We start from the raw sequence: 14,012 nt of genomic DNA, 5'->3' as shown, positions 1-14,012 counted from the left end.
GGATTAACAGGAGTAAAAACAAATGCTGCTGCCTTTTTTAGAAGGATCGTGATCAGGCCTTTTAGTGAGGCTGGTGTTCACAGACACCCTGTTCTTTTATAAATGAGCTCCAAGCCTCTGAAGTCCTAACCCATCAAACGGAAAGCATTGTTACCATGCTCAGCTCTCTCTCACATCCAGACCTTTCTCTGAGGAGCTCATCATTACAGAAGCCATTATCTGCCAGCTGGCTAAACTACACCTCTTTCCCCATACCCTTCGACTGCCCGCAGCCCATGAAATACATTTTTTTCTGAATAATGACAGCCGCAGACCATACTGCTGGAGAGGGAGGAGCCGTGGCTTGGTCAGCCGTGATCTCCTGGAATGGAAGTCATTTCTGCCAGAGAAAGGACTACACACCTGAGAAGCAGACACTTGTTTGTAGTTTGTGTCTGCCAGAGAAAGGACTACACACCTGGAAAGCAGACACTTGTTTGTAGTTTGTGTCTGGCTTTTAGCTGCACTGTCAAGCAATGTTTGTTGTGCTTGTAATTGGGTCTTAATGATCGAAGTCTCCCAAGTGGGGATCAATGAAAGCGGGTAATATGTGAAGTTGAACGGGCTGAGCTGGTTCCTCAGAAAGGAAGTCTTGATGTGAGGTGGCAATTAGAAATTGCATTACAGGTCTGTTTCAAGCAGGATATTGAAATCAATACCTCTGAAGAATTAAACAGAAAAAAGAGATGCTAGTATCACTTGCCACAGTTAATAGAACTGAACTTCCAGTTCCAGCAAAACTGGCTCTGCTCGGGGGACAGAAGGGATCTGTTGGACCTCAAGCTGCGCATGGGAAGATGACCGAAAGCTCAATCCAGTCCTCTGGCATGGAGTCTCAATCTTAGGAATAAATGTGGCGCAGGAAGAAGCACTGTAGAAGCAGAGAGGTTTTGATCAAAATCCTGGGTGAAGAAAGGCCATTTAGAGATCCTTTTAGTGTAGTTGTCCAGTTGAGCCAGTAGTCTTCTGTTGGGGAACACTGATGCAAACCCTGTTGAGAATATTTCTGCTATATTTAGAATGAAAAGAAAATGTGCAAACATGGAGCAACTCTAAAAGACACTGAGTATGTGGAGTTACAGAAGGCGTAATTCACAAACATTACAACAAGTATTCTGAATTAAAATAAGTCGCCCTTCAGTGCAATTGAAGTAAAAAAAGGAAAAGCCAGTCAGTGTTTTTATTTGATATTTGGTAAAAAGCATGCACATTCTTTTTTTTACCCGTCAGCGTAATTTGGTTACCCCCCGTCCCCCCCCCCCAACCCCGAAAGGCTTTTAAGTGGAAAGGCATTTGGCACCTTTACTAGGTGGATTTTGTTTCCCATCCCTGGTGGTGGTTACCGGATTGTTGGAATTTGGCTTTCTGGTTAAATCCACAGTATGGTAAGTCCTCACTGAGAATGCCACTGATAGCCCAACACAAGGGACCCAGACACACAGACACTTTTGCCTTTCACTGCTAGCTATTCTTGCTGCACAGGAATACATCTGGTTGTTGTCTTTACAGGAAATATTCACCGTAAACAAAGTGGTACGAGTCTGTATTCAATATCGATTGCTGTTCATATTTATGACCTCTTAGAGCATTGCTACATGGTGATTTAATATCTCCGCTTGCAGAAGATATTACAAATAAGTAGCCCCGCTGTTTATTTTTATTATTTGAATAATAATAATCTAGAAGGCGATGTGATCATCATTTGGAAATGCTGTGTGTGTCTGAAGAGTGCGGTGTGGAATGTGGTGGTAAATGTTTTTTTTGCTTTCTGATCATTGCACTACAGAATGGACTTTGACGATGAGGACGGAGAAGGACCCAGCAAATTCTCAAGGTGAGGAAGGGGCCGTCATACATGTGTATCGCTTCCTCAAGATGACTGCTTGCTGCAGATATAATGTAGATGTTTGTAAGGGATTAGTTCTTTTCTGCCCATCCATGCTAGACATATAGACACATTCCAGAGTCTGTATGTGTAATGGATATATCTACTAATGACATCCATTGTGCCATCTCAACGTGTGTCTTTATATTTTATAACTTCATTTCAGAATTGTTTTGGTGCATTGTGTCCCTGAACATGACATCTGTTCAGATGCTGTGCCAACTCAAACATTCATCATGTTTTGTCTTCTCTTTAGCATGATGTTTCCGTTTTGAATTCATGTTCTGTTTAAGGGACCTGTATTCCTTTTAATCCCCTGCCAGCAAAGTCTGTTTGTGTTTACTTTGAGGCGCTGAAGTGAAGTGAAGTGAAGACAGTGCCCTCTGTTGGAGGAATGAAGAAGTACACCTCACTTGTTTCCCTCCCCCTCCAGGGTGAAACCTTCCTCATAAATACAGATTAGGGATGCATGACAATGCTGGCATGACATTGGTATCCGCCGATTAAAACCTTAAGAAGTTAATTATCGGCATCGGCAGATGAACATTTCTGCTGATATATCTGCCTGATAAAGTCTCAGGGAAGATTCATACAACCTTGTTCAAGTAGAATGAGAATTGCATTTTTATTTGGTATATTTGACATCTATTCCAAGTTTAAATGCTTTCCTTATTTTTCATGAGTGAATAACTGCAGTTGTTTAAGACTACATTTAGGGTAGAATTAATGTACTGTTTTATGGCTGTTTCTACAACAAGTAGACCATCACAATAAGAGTAGGTGAATTCTAGTACTGGAGAGACTTGGTGTTCTCTTCAGTGAAATAAAAAAAGATGTGTATATATCTGCATCGGCAATGGGCCAAAATGAGTTTGAAAATATTGGCAAAAATCCAATTTTGTGCATCCCTAATACAGATATATATTGATCTGGACACGCTCTCGTGACCTGCAACAATTATAGACCATGGTGTACTATATTCTCTTGCAAAGACATGTCCAAAGTCTTACAATGGTTTTGACCAACCACAGATGTTCTAGTGTGCCTGCCTGCCCTCTGAGGTCGCCATGGTAACCTGTGGATCCCCTCCTGCCAAAAACTAGTGCCAGTTTGCAAAGGGCAGGCTGGCTCGCACACACATAAGCCTACTCACTGAAAGAAATCCAGACTGTTACTTTGCTTTAAGTATCAACTAATTGTTGTAGGCAAGCAGAGGAGGATACAGACATTTTCCCCATAGCATGCTAATATCTCATGTTTTGTCATTCATCTTTAGTTGAGTCATTTGCTTGTGACAAGTAAGGAACACTCAAATGCATTTTGTGTTCAATACTTCACAACCACTAAGGGCTTTTTTTACCAGCTAGCTGGCATAGACTCAAATACTGTGTTCCATACAGATGGCAGGGATGTACAAATGAAGCTGAAATGGCTACATGTGGGATGAATCATGGGTCTAACACGCTCTCTCCTCTCTCCTCTCTCCTCTTGTTTTCAGGTATGATGATGATGATGAGATTCCTGCTGATAAGGAGAGATATGCCAGGTAGGGCTATTTTGTGATGGTTGCAGAGGATTGGTAGAGTTGAAGTGCCTTAGGATACTGTCAGAGTCCTACGTGAGCTGGCAGGATTCTGGCACGCTTCAGCAACCAGGCCATATCTCTCACACACGTACTCACACTGAGTATTCACTCCAATAGCTCAGAGAATAAAAAAAAAAGAAAAAGGAATTCATTACCTCCCACTGAAGCATATAAATTATAGGGTGCTTTGAACTGCTCAAAGGTGGGGAGGTAGTGTTATAGGCATGAAAAGGGCTTTTCTGTCTCTCCTCTGTCGTCGACTGTGCTTATGCTTTTTAAAAATTGTAGCACTATGGCTAGGGTGACTTTCAGGATTTCCAATCCCCTTTGTGAAAAGAATTGAGTGAAAGGGCTGTTTGAGTGTGAGGGGCTATATTCCATTTCCCATCTCCTGAGCAGCTCGTGTGTGTTGGTGTGAATGGTCTGTTCTGTTTGTGTCCTGCAATCCAATGCATATTGACAAATGTATTGAATGTACTTATTTTTTGTCTTTATATCCTCAGAGAATTACACACAATACCAGCGATGCAAGACAATGCCCCCTCTACTCAGAAAATGTTAATATTTAGCTGATTTTGCCATCAGCTTTTATGCCTAATAAATTACTTCCGTGAATAAAAAAAAGTAAAAAAAAAAAAAAAAAAAAAAATCTAAAGTCAGTCAGATTCCAGATGTGGATAGGTCTAGCTGTCCCTGTGAGTATACACCGGCCTACCTTTGTGTACACGTAACAATAAGGTGGTGATCCGTTCCACCTGTCCTGTTTCTCCTTACAGGGAAAACCACAGCGAGATTGAGCGCCGGCGCCGCAACAAGATGACCCAGTACATCACAGAGCTGTCGGACATGGTGCCCACCTGCAGCGCCCTGGCGCGCAAGCCAGACAAGCTGACCATCCTGCGCATGGCCGTGTCCCACATGAAGTCCATGAGGGGGACGGGGAACACCTCCACCGATGGAGCCTACAAACCCTCCTTCCTCACTGAGCAGGTAGAGTGGAGATGACTTGGGTTCATTTCACACTGAGCAGGTAGAGTGGAGATGACTTGGGTTCATTTCACACTGAGCAGGTAGAGTGGAGGTCACTTGGGTCCATTTCACACTGAGCAGGTAGAGTGGAGATGACTTGGGTTAATTTCACACTGAGCAGGTAGAGTGGAGGTCACTTGGGTCCATTTCACACTGAGCAGGTAGAGTGGAGATGACTTGGGTTCATTTCACACTGAGCAGGTAGAGTGGAGGTCACTTGGGTCCATTTCACACTGAGCAGGTAGAGTGGAGATGACTTGGGTTCATTTCACACTGAGCAGGTAGAGTGATCCCTTGGGTTCATTTCACACTGAACAGGTAGAGTGATCCCTTGGGTTCATTTCACACTGAGCAGGTAGAGTGGAGATGACTTGGGTTCATTTCACACTGAGCAGGTAGAGTGGAGGTCACTTGGGTTCATTTCACACTGAGCAGGTAGAGTGGAGATGATCTGGGTCCATTTCACACTGAGCAGGTAGAGTGATCCCTTGGGTTCATTTCACACTGAACAGGTAGAGTGATCCCTTGGGTTCATTTCACACTGAGCAGGTAGAGTGGAGATGATCTGGGTCCATTTCACACTGAGCAGGTAGAGTGGAGGTCACTTGGGTTCATTTCACACTGAGCAGGTAGAGTGGAGATGATCTGGGTCCATTTCACACTGAGCAGGTAGAGTGAGTGGAGGTCACTTGGGTTCATTTCACACTGAGCAGGTAGAGTGAGTGGAGATGACGGGTCCATTTCACACTGAGCAGGTAGAGTGGAGATCACACTGAGCAGGTAGAGTGAGTGGAGATGATCTTGGGTTCATTTCACATTGAGCAGGTAGACTGGAGGTCACTTGGGTTCATTTCACACTGAGCAGAGGCTGCATTGGTGCACACATTGTATCATCTAGAAGCACTAATTTCCCCACCCATCGATAATATAACATCTTATGCAATGTATATATGTCGTAGTAGTAACTGTAATTAATTACAATAGATATGTAAGTGATGACGGCCAACGAGGTGTTCTGCGGCGTTATGCGTAAACAACGATGTGGAGCGAAGTTTCCTCCTTCAAGCGCAATGTATTATAACGGTACAGCTCGAAGGCCGTTATCCAGCTTATTCAGGGTTGCCACACATATATTTAAACATACACACGGAGCCCACAAAGGAAAGGAATTTGGTTCAGTTTAAAAAGAAGGCAACCTGTTTAGTTTGTACTACAACTTTCTTTGTCACAACAAGGATAACACTGGATAGTTTGCTTGGTGACGGTTACATTGTTGCTAAGCTTGAACCTTTTAGCTTGCTAGCTAACTTGCCAGCTTGACATTTCTCCAGATTGCATTTTATTTAACTGGGTTAGGTATTCATTGTGTTTACACCACTTGAAATTAGAGAATATGTTTATTTTGTTCATAAATTAGCTTGTCTGACTACACTCTCACTGTAGTAGCCTCTTTCGATGGACAGCGTTTCACTCTACTGTTATTAACTAAGGTTGTTATAGTTAACATTAGCGTTTTAATCTCCTGTTATTAACTAAGGTTGTTATAGTTAACATTAGAAGTTTAAATCTCCTGTTATTAACTAAGGTTGTTATAGTTACCATTAGAAGTTTCACTCTACTGTTATTAACTAAGGTTGTTATAGTTAACATTAGCGTTTCAATCTACTGTTATTAATTAAGGTTGTTATAGTTAACATTAGAAGTTTCCAGAGTATTGACATAGAACAGTGATTACACTTTTTTTACCAGATCTACTTCATATGTGTCCTGTTATACGAAAATATCGGGTCACCTGCCAGCCAATCAGAAAAGAGTATTTATCATCCCCAGGATATAATTATATTTATTTATATTTTAATTATCATAATTGCTATATAAATCTGGCACTGAATTATTCTGAGGATACATGAAACTAACTCTATGAATTAATTTTGTCATAGAGGTCTGTGCTGAGTGTTGTCTTGTGTAATGTGGTCTACAGGAGCTGAAGCACCTGATCCTGGAGGCCGCGGACGGCTTCCTGTTTGTGGTGGCGGCGGAGACAGGCCGTGTGATCTACGTGTCGGACTCGGTCACGCCCGTGCTGAACCACCCCCAGGCGGAGTGGCTGGGGAGCACGCTGTACGAGCAGGTGCACCCCGACGACGTGGACAAGCTCCGGGAGCAGCTCAGCACCTCGGAGAACTCCATGACCGGTAAGACCGCCCGCCCTCCCTCCCTCCCTCCGGGAGCACCAGACACTGGGAATGTTAACAACAAGGAACCGACTGACCTTTCACTGTCAGGCCAGTTGTCCTCACATGTCCTCTGGCCATTTGTGCCGGCGTGGATTAGAAACACTTCTCGCTCGTGTGATCCATGATCCCATCTCCGGTCACTATTGTTTTGCAAGAGTCTCTTCCCACCGCACTCCTAATGCTTGATATTGCTTTGATTCGTTCTGGGGTATATTGTTACACCGTTTAGAAATGACTATCTGATGTCTTGAAGCACCATAAACAGGGGGGTGTTGTTGGGATGACCGCAGCCTTACACTAGAGGGAGCCGTGAGCACAGGCAACGAAGCAAGGACCCAAGCAAGCCTCTTCAGAGCCTTCTAACAGCCGCTTTTCAAAATGGGAAGCAGTTTGGGCACTGTGTGTGTGTGTGTGTGTGTGTGTGTGTGTGTGTGTGAAATGGGAGAGATTATGGGGATGAATCGTGTAATGCAGAACATATAATCCCCTGCTTATTCATCTTGATCGTTGCAGATGGCCCGGACACTTCCGCTTATTGTCTGAAGTCAAGACCGTTGAGGGGGCACCCGAGTCAGGAATTTAATTAGGAGATTGGCTGGAACTAAAACGCTTTGGATGGCTGCTTCTTTGTTTTTCTGTTTTCAGCCCGGCTACTTTGTAGCCCCCCCGCCCCCAGCCCCTTGACGGTCTGCCACATATCTGACAGAGTTCTGTCATAACTTATTATCCCCTACCAGTAGACGTGCCCAGCTTGTTATGGTTTCCTTGTCGTTACCCTTATCAGTATCCTTATACCGCGGCTCTCGGAAATGTGCTTGCAGTGCCTGTTTTGACAGTTTGTGTAAATCAGACATCACAGTAAATGCTTTTCAGCAGGTGTGACCTACTGTCTGTATGAACTCTGGACTGTAATCTCATTGAAGTCTTGCTTTAGGTTCCTTTAATGGTGAAGTGATCCAGTTAGTGTGTTGAGACGTGTGACGCCCTGAGAAGCATGATCCGCCTGCACTCTTGACATAGACATGCAGCGTGTTTCACGGGGGGAGAATCAAAAGCTTCAGATTACTTGTGATGAGCCAAGTGGAATATCCGCTGCCAATCTCAAAATTGAAAATTGTGTTTTGATGGTTTTTTTTTGTATTTTTTTTTTTTTTTTTGCCCCCAACTACCCCCCCCCCCCCCCCCCCCCCCCCCTGTCCTTGAGGAAGGTCCAGGCAGAGTATTGAAGCATTGTGATGAGGTTTTGATAAGCCTATATAAATGCAGGCGGCCTGGGCTCTTCCATCTGTGGTGCCCATGGCTGGGAGACTAGCATGGTGTGACTGGCATGTGTAATTGATGAGGGGTAATCACTGGGGTTGAACGGCTGACGTGAAGTCTCCACCGGGCGGAGAAATGAAGTTTCAGCCTCCTCTGTCACTTGTTCTGCCATCCATCAAAAGATCACAGGATGGCAGCCCAGCCTCAGTCACCATCACACTAAAGGATCGGGATCAGAACTCATTCCCTAAGCCCCTTATTGCAAGCGTGGCCTATTCAAATGAGCCTTGGTGGTTAATTCATTTTCAGAAGGCGTTCAGTTCCCTCTGAACAGCAAGCGTTTTTTTGGAGTTGGTTACGGCTAAATGGTTTTGTGACGGCGGTTGATTGTTAATGCTTGGTTCAGTGGTTCGTCGTTGTTGTTGTTGTTTTTCTTATGTTACTGTATAAATAATAATGATATGCATGTCCACAGAGTTGGGTGTTGAAATGAGGAAACAATAATGTAATGGCATGTTTTTAACACATACACACACACACACACACGCACCCACACACACACACACAATTGAGGTCTTCCCATTTTTTGAAATCTGCTTCTTGCCTGTACCGCCATCCTGTGAAAGCAAGCACAGATGCTGTGTGTGCCTGGTCATGGCCACCTCACAGGTCTCATGCTGGGCCCATCTCTCTCTCTCTCTCTCTCTCTCTCTCTCTCTCTCTCTCTCATGCTGGGCCCATCTCTCTCTCTCTCTCTCTCTCTCTCTCTCTCTCTCTCTCTCATGCTGGGCCCATCTCTCGCTCTCTCTCTCCAGCATGTACATTTGGCTTGGCCGTCCTCCCGAAGGTGTCATGCTGCTGAGCCATCCTTGGGAGCGTTCCTCATTTCCTCTTGTTTTCCTGCAGATAAACCCACCTCCTGCCAACCCCCCACTCCGCACGCGCACACACACACACACGCACACACACACGCACACGCACACGCACACGCACACGCACACGCACACGCACACGCACACGCACACACACACACACACACACACATATATACACACACACAAACAAGCACACAGGCTCTGATAGAGGAGCTGGACAGGGCTGCACCGCCAGTGGTGGCGGGAGATGAAGTGGCAGATAGGGCTGTTTGTCCAGCCTCTGCTCCCCACTGCGTCCGCTCAGGAGTCGCGGAGGAAAGCGCTCCAAAGCAAACGGCACACCTGCGGAGAGCAGTCACGGGAACGGCCCAGGCTAAAGGTCGGGGGTCGAAAGCTGTTCAAGCCCACGCAAGAGTCCTTGCAACAACACCCGAGCGTCGGCAAAAGTATCGGCGGGGCGGCGAGTCTTACTCATCCCAAATTTAAACAAAGGAAAATCACTGATGGCTCTCTCACGATTACCAGAAGCCACGTCAGTGGTCACAAGAGTTGTTTGTTCGCTAAACGGGGATGTTTCGTCGTGAGCTCATCAAACAAATTGAAGGCAGAGCTGTGGCTCAGTGAGTTGTTGCTTGTTGCCTCTTTGTGTCGTACGGGCTCATTCCTGATGCTGCACTCATGCTGCCAAGGTTGACTGTTTGTGTTTAGATCATGTTCACTTAGGCCCAGGAATTATCTGAAATCTCCTAGATGTTGAACTCTGTAGCATAGAAATTATTTACAGTGTCCCGTGCGCTGACCCTTCGAATTCCTCAGCTCTCTGGATTTCATCAAGCCCTCCCTGATACACTGAGTGGTGATAACTCATCCTGTTTCCATGCCTCTCTCTGTCATAGGAGAGGCTCATACCATTTTGGGCGTCAGTCTTCTGTGGTCTTGCTTGCTGAAGTCGTTTTTTGACACGCAACACATTTTGGGCATCAAGACACATTGCACTCGGCAAGCCATCGTTGTTTGAGATCGTTTGAGAATGAAGAGATTGTGGTGAACTCTGCAGTGAACCTGTCCCAATCCAAATCATAGGGTTTCAGCTGCTCTCTTCAATCACGTTGGTCTGACGTTGGACATCTTTTCTGTAGTGTTTTCTAATGAATTCTGCATATTTCGCATCTGCTATAGAATGTCGAAACCAGTGTGAGAACGCTGTTCGCTCCTGGGGATTTGAACAGCTGTCACGAGTGGTGTGGATTGTGCAGGGAAAAGGGTTTCTGCACATTTCCGTCTAAGTGGTGTCGCTGCTAATTTGTTTGTGGAAATGGCTGTGAGCTTAGATCATGCTAGCTGCTGTCCTCCAGCACCCTGAGCGAGTGCACAGCAAGGAACACCATCCCATAATAGTCATTGTCAGGGCGTTTGTTGTGATGGAACATTTTGCCTGGGCCGGGATATTTTCCCCATTAAAGCAACGAAGAGAAGAAAAACGGTTTAATTTTTGCATCTAATTTGATTAGAGTAAAACATCTGCTCCCCTCGCAAACGCCTCCCGTCAGGCTCTCTCTGGTGTCAGCTTGTCCAAGTGAACATGATGATGTGCGTGGAGCAGGAGAGATGTTAACAGTCCCACTGCCTCAATATGACCCTCTTCCCATGTGGCTGCACTGACAAGCTGGAGAGGAATTGAGTTGGGTAACATTTTCCCATAGAACCAGTTCAACCAGTTCAAATATTGATGATTAACCTTAAAAAGGTGCTTTTATAATCTATGGAATGGAAATTAATAGAAGTTTTCTATATTGATTTGCAATAAAGCTTGAAGTTGCCACCCTTGGATTAGCATTTTAATCGTACGTGAATTTTGGTCTTTTGGTAGTTCCTCTCATCATCAGTACAGCAATATTTGGTCCTAAATCAGCTGTCCGCTGCTCTTGTGCCACATTAGCATGTAGCTCACACACACACACACACACACACACACACACACACACACACACACACACACATCTTTGGTCCTAAATCAGCTGTCCACTGCTCTTGTGCCACATTAGCATGTAGCTCACAGCACTGAAGAGCCATTTCTCTACCTACCTAGCGAGCCAGGTTACCACAAGTACTCATTCTTCCTTGAACAGCCTCACTTTCAAGGCTTGATGCGGTGTGTGTGTGTGTGTGTGCGTGTGCGTGTGTGTGTTGGGCCTGTGAAGGGAAACCGCTCCCCCTTGGCTCTCTCCAGTGGGCTCAAGCACAGGCCTGCCACTCTCCTGCTGCTGCTCACCGGCAGGAACAAACACAACCCCCTCCACCGCCACGCCGCACCACACCGCAGCCATCAAATACCCCAAAACACTGTGCCTCCCAAACTGGCAAGTGGAGGCATTCCCTGCTGCCACTGGAGTAGATGCAGACCCACTGAAACACTGCCTCGAGTCTTTCCTGCAGAAGCCAGCTCACAGTTCTCTACTGCACGGGTTTACTAACACAACGCTTTTCATATACTGTACACCTATTGTGGCTATTAGGATTGCTTTTCAATAGGAAGAGGGAGGTTCTTGTTTCCAGTGCAACTGTGCCCAGTGCTCGCAAAAGTACATTCATGTTATGTTGCATCCCTTGGCAGTCAAATAGCATGCAGCTACATGTGTATTCAAATAGCATGCAGCTACATGTGTATTCAAATAGCATGCAGCTACATGTGTATGCAAATAGCATGCAGCTACATGTGTATGCAAATAGCATGCAGCTAAATGTGTATGCAAATAGCATGCAGCTACATGTGTATTTAAATAGCATGGAGCTACATGTGTATGCAAATAGCATGGAGCTACATGTGTATGCAAATAGCATGCAGCTAAATGTGTATTCAAATAGCATGGAGCTACATGTGTATTCAAATAGCATGGAGCTACATGTGTATTCAAATAGCATGGAGCTACATGTGTATGCAAATAGCATGCAGCTACATGTGTATTCAAATAGCATGCAGCTACATGTGCATGCAAATAGCTTGCAGCTACATGTGTATGCAAATAGCATGCAGCTACATGTGTATTCAAATAGCATGCAGCTACATGTGCATGCAAATAGCATGCAGCTACATGTGTATTCAAATAGCATGCAGCTACATGTGTATTCAAATAGCATGCAGCTACATGTGTATTCAAATAGCATGCAGCTACATGTGTATTCTAATAGCATGCAGCTACATGTGTATGCAAATAGCATGCAGCTACATGTGTATGCAAATAGCATGCAGCTACATGTGTATGCAAATACCATGCAGCTACATGTGTATTTAAATAGCATACAGCTACATGTGTATTCAAATAGCATGCAGCTACATGTGTATTCAAATAGCATGGAGCTACATGTGTATTTAAATAGCATGCAGCTACATGTGTATTCAAATAGCATGGAGCTACATGTGTATGCAAATATCATGCAGCTACATGTGTATTCAAATAGCATGGAGCTAAATGTGTATTCAAATAGCATGGAGCTACATGTGTATTCAAATAGCATGGAGCTACATGTGTATGCAAATAGCATGGAGCTACATGTGTATGCAAATATCATGCAGCTAAATGTGTATTCAAATAGCATGGAGCTACATGTGTATTCAAATAGCATGGAGCTACATGTGTATTCAAATAGCATGCAGCTACATGTGTATGCAAATAGCATTCAGCTAAATAGCATGGAGCTACATGTGTATGCAAATAGCATGCAGCTACATGTGTATTCAAATAACATTCAGCTAAATAGCATGCAGCTACAAGTGTATAGTTCTGTGCGTGTGCCTTATGGGATATCCTCTGGTCTCTCTTGCAGGTCGTATCCTGGACCTGAAGACGGGCACGGTGAAGAAGGAAGGCCAGCAGTCCTCTATGAGGATGTGCATGGGCTCCAGACGCTCCTTCATCTGCAGAATGAGGTAAGGATGGTGGCCACTCCCCCATGTAAAGACCACACCAGAGACAAAACGCTTTCTCTTCTCTGCCGGTTGGAAGTGATTTGGTTTGTGTCAAACTTTGAAATCTTTTCTCTGGTACTTTATGCATCCAGTGGGAATCCAGTGATGATCTGTCTGTGTGCTCAGACCAACATTTGTTGACTAGACACATTTTCTGATCGTACCGCCCCCCTGATCATACCACCCCCCTGATCGCATCACCCCCTGATCGTACCGCCCCCCTGATCGTACCGCCCCCCTGATCATACCACCCCCCTGATCGCATCAGCCCCCTGATCGTACCGCCCCCCTGATCGTACCGCCCCCCCTGATCATACCACCCCCCTGATCGCATCACCCCCCTGATCGTACCGCCCCCCTCCAGACGACTGAAGTAGTCTTTACACTCCTGTTCAGTAGCTCGTCAGCCGGCCTCTTGTTGACCAGTTTGCCAATATTACCCCCCCCCCCCCCCCCCCCCCTCAGAAGAAAGTCCTTTCAAGTCAGAAAGGCTTTTACCTTTTCGGGGATATGTAGTATTTTTAGTTGAAGCATCCTAAGAAAACTGCGCTTTCACAAGGTGATGCTTCTGCCCCTGCATCAGCATGTAGGCAGTAGTTCTATTCACTCCAGTCTATTCAGGTTCTCTCTCTCTCTCTCTCGCTTCCCTAAAGACGTTGCTGCTTTTTCAGAATCTTCCCGCCAAGCACATCTGCTCAAGCTTTCAAGTTGATGAGTTGCGTCTCCAGAAATCTGCATTATGTCCATATGGACATTCTTTGTCGAGCTCGTCAAATTCCCCCGTTGTCCGTAAAAAAACGGTCATGAGTATTTATCGGAAACTTGAAGTCCCTTTTGGGGGATGTTTCAAAGCAGGCTATTTCTTGACCATGAGGAATGAAATGAATGTCCTGAGCTAGCAATTGTCATCGGGGCCAATGACCTGAACCTGAGTGTGATGCGTGTTTTGTCTCCATCTGTCACCCAGCAGTGCGCAGAGCAGATGATGATAATTGCTGTGTGGAAAAAAGGCACCAGGAATGCCTGCTCATGATTGAAGTGTGCTATTTTGGGCCGCTCTGAAATGGAAGCCACATGGGGAGGAAAGAACGGCTCAGCGCTGAGCACCTCCATGGGCTCCATTCACCCCAAGTCA

General features: G+C 45.3%; 1 protein-coding gene across 3 annotated transcripts in view; it reads left to right on the top strand.

Moving 5' to 3' along the window:
- Positions 1–14,012, top strand: part of arnt2 (aryl-hydrocarbon receptor nuclear translocator 2) — a 40,675-nt gene that overhangs the window by 5,099 nt on the left and 21,564 nt on the right. The window contains exons 3-7 of one of the 3 annotated variants that reach the window (XM_031569722.1): positions 1,826–1,873; positions 4,013–4,066; positions 4,286–4,499; positions 6,520–6,733; positions 12,736–12,838. In XM_031569722.1, coding sequence (XP_031425582.1) covers positions 1,826–1,873; positions 4,013–4,066; positions 4,286–4,499; positions 6,520–6,733; positions 12,736–12,838 — 633 coding nt within the window. Of the gene's footprint in view, positions 1–1,825; positions 1,874–3,422; positions 4,067–4,285; positions 4,500–6,519; positions 6,734–12,735; positions 12,839–14,012 lie in introns of all 3 variants that reach the window. The other 2 variants (XM_042708106.1, XM_031569724.1) reach the window with 2 other exon arrangements.

The sequence above is a fragment of the Clupea harengus genome, chromosome 6, assembly GCF_900700415.2.
Source record: "Clupea harengus chromosome 6, Ch_v2.0.2, whole genome shotgun sequence".
NCBI classification, from domain to species: Eukaryota; Metazoa; Chordata; class Actinopteri; order Clupeiformes; family Clupeidae; genus Clupea; species Clupea harengus.
The sequence above is the reverse complement of the archived record's forward strand: the minus strand, read 5'-3'. Positions and strand labels throughout refer to the sequence as shown.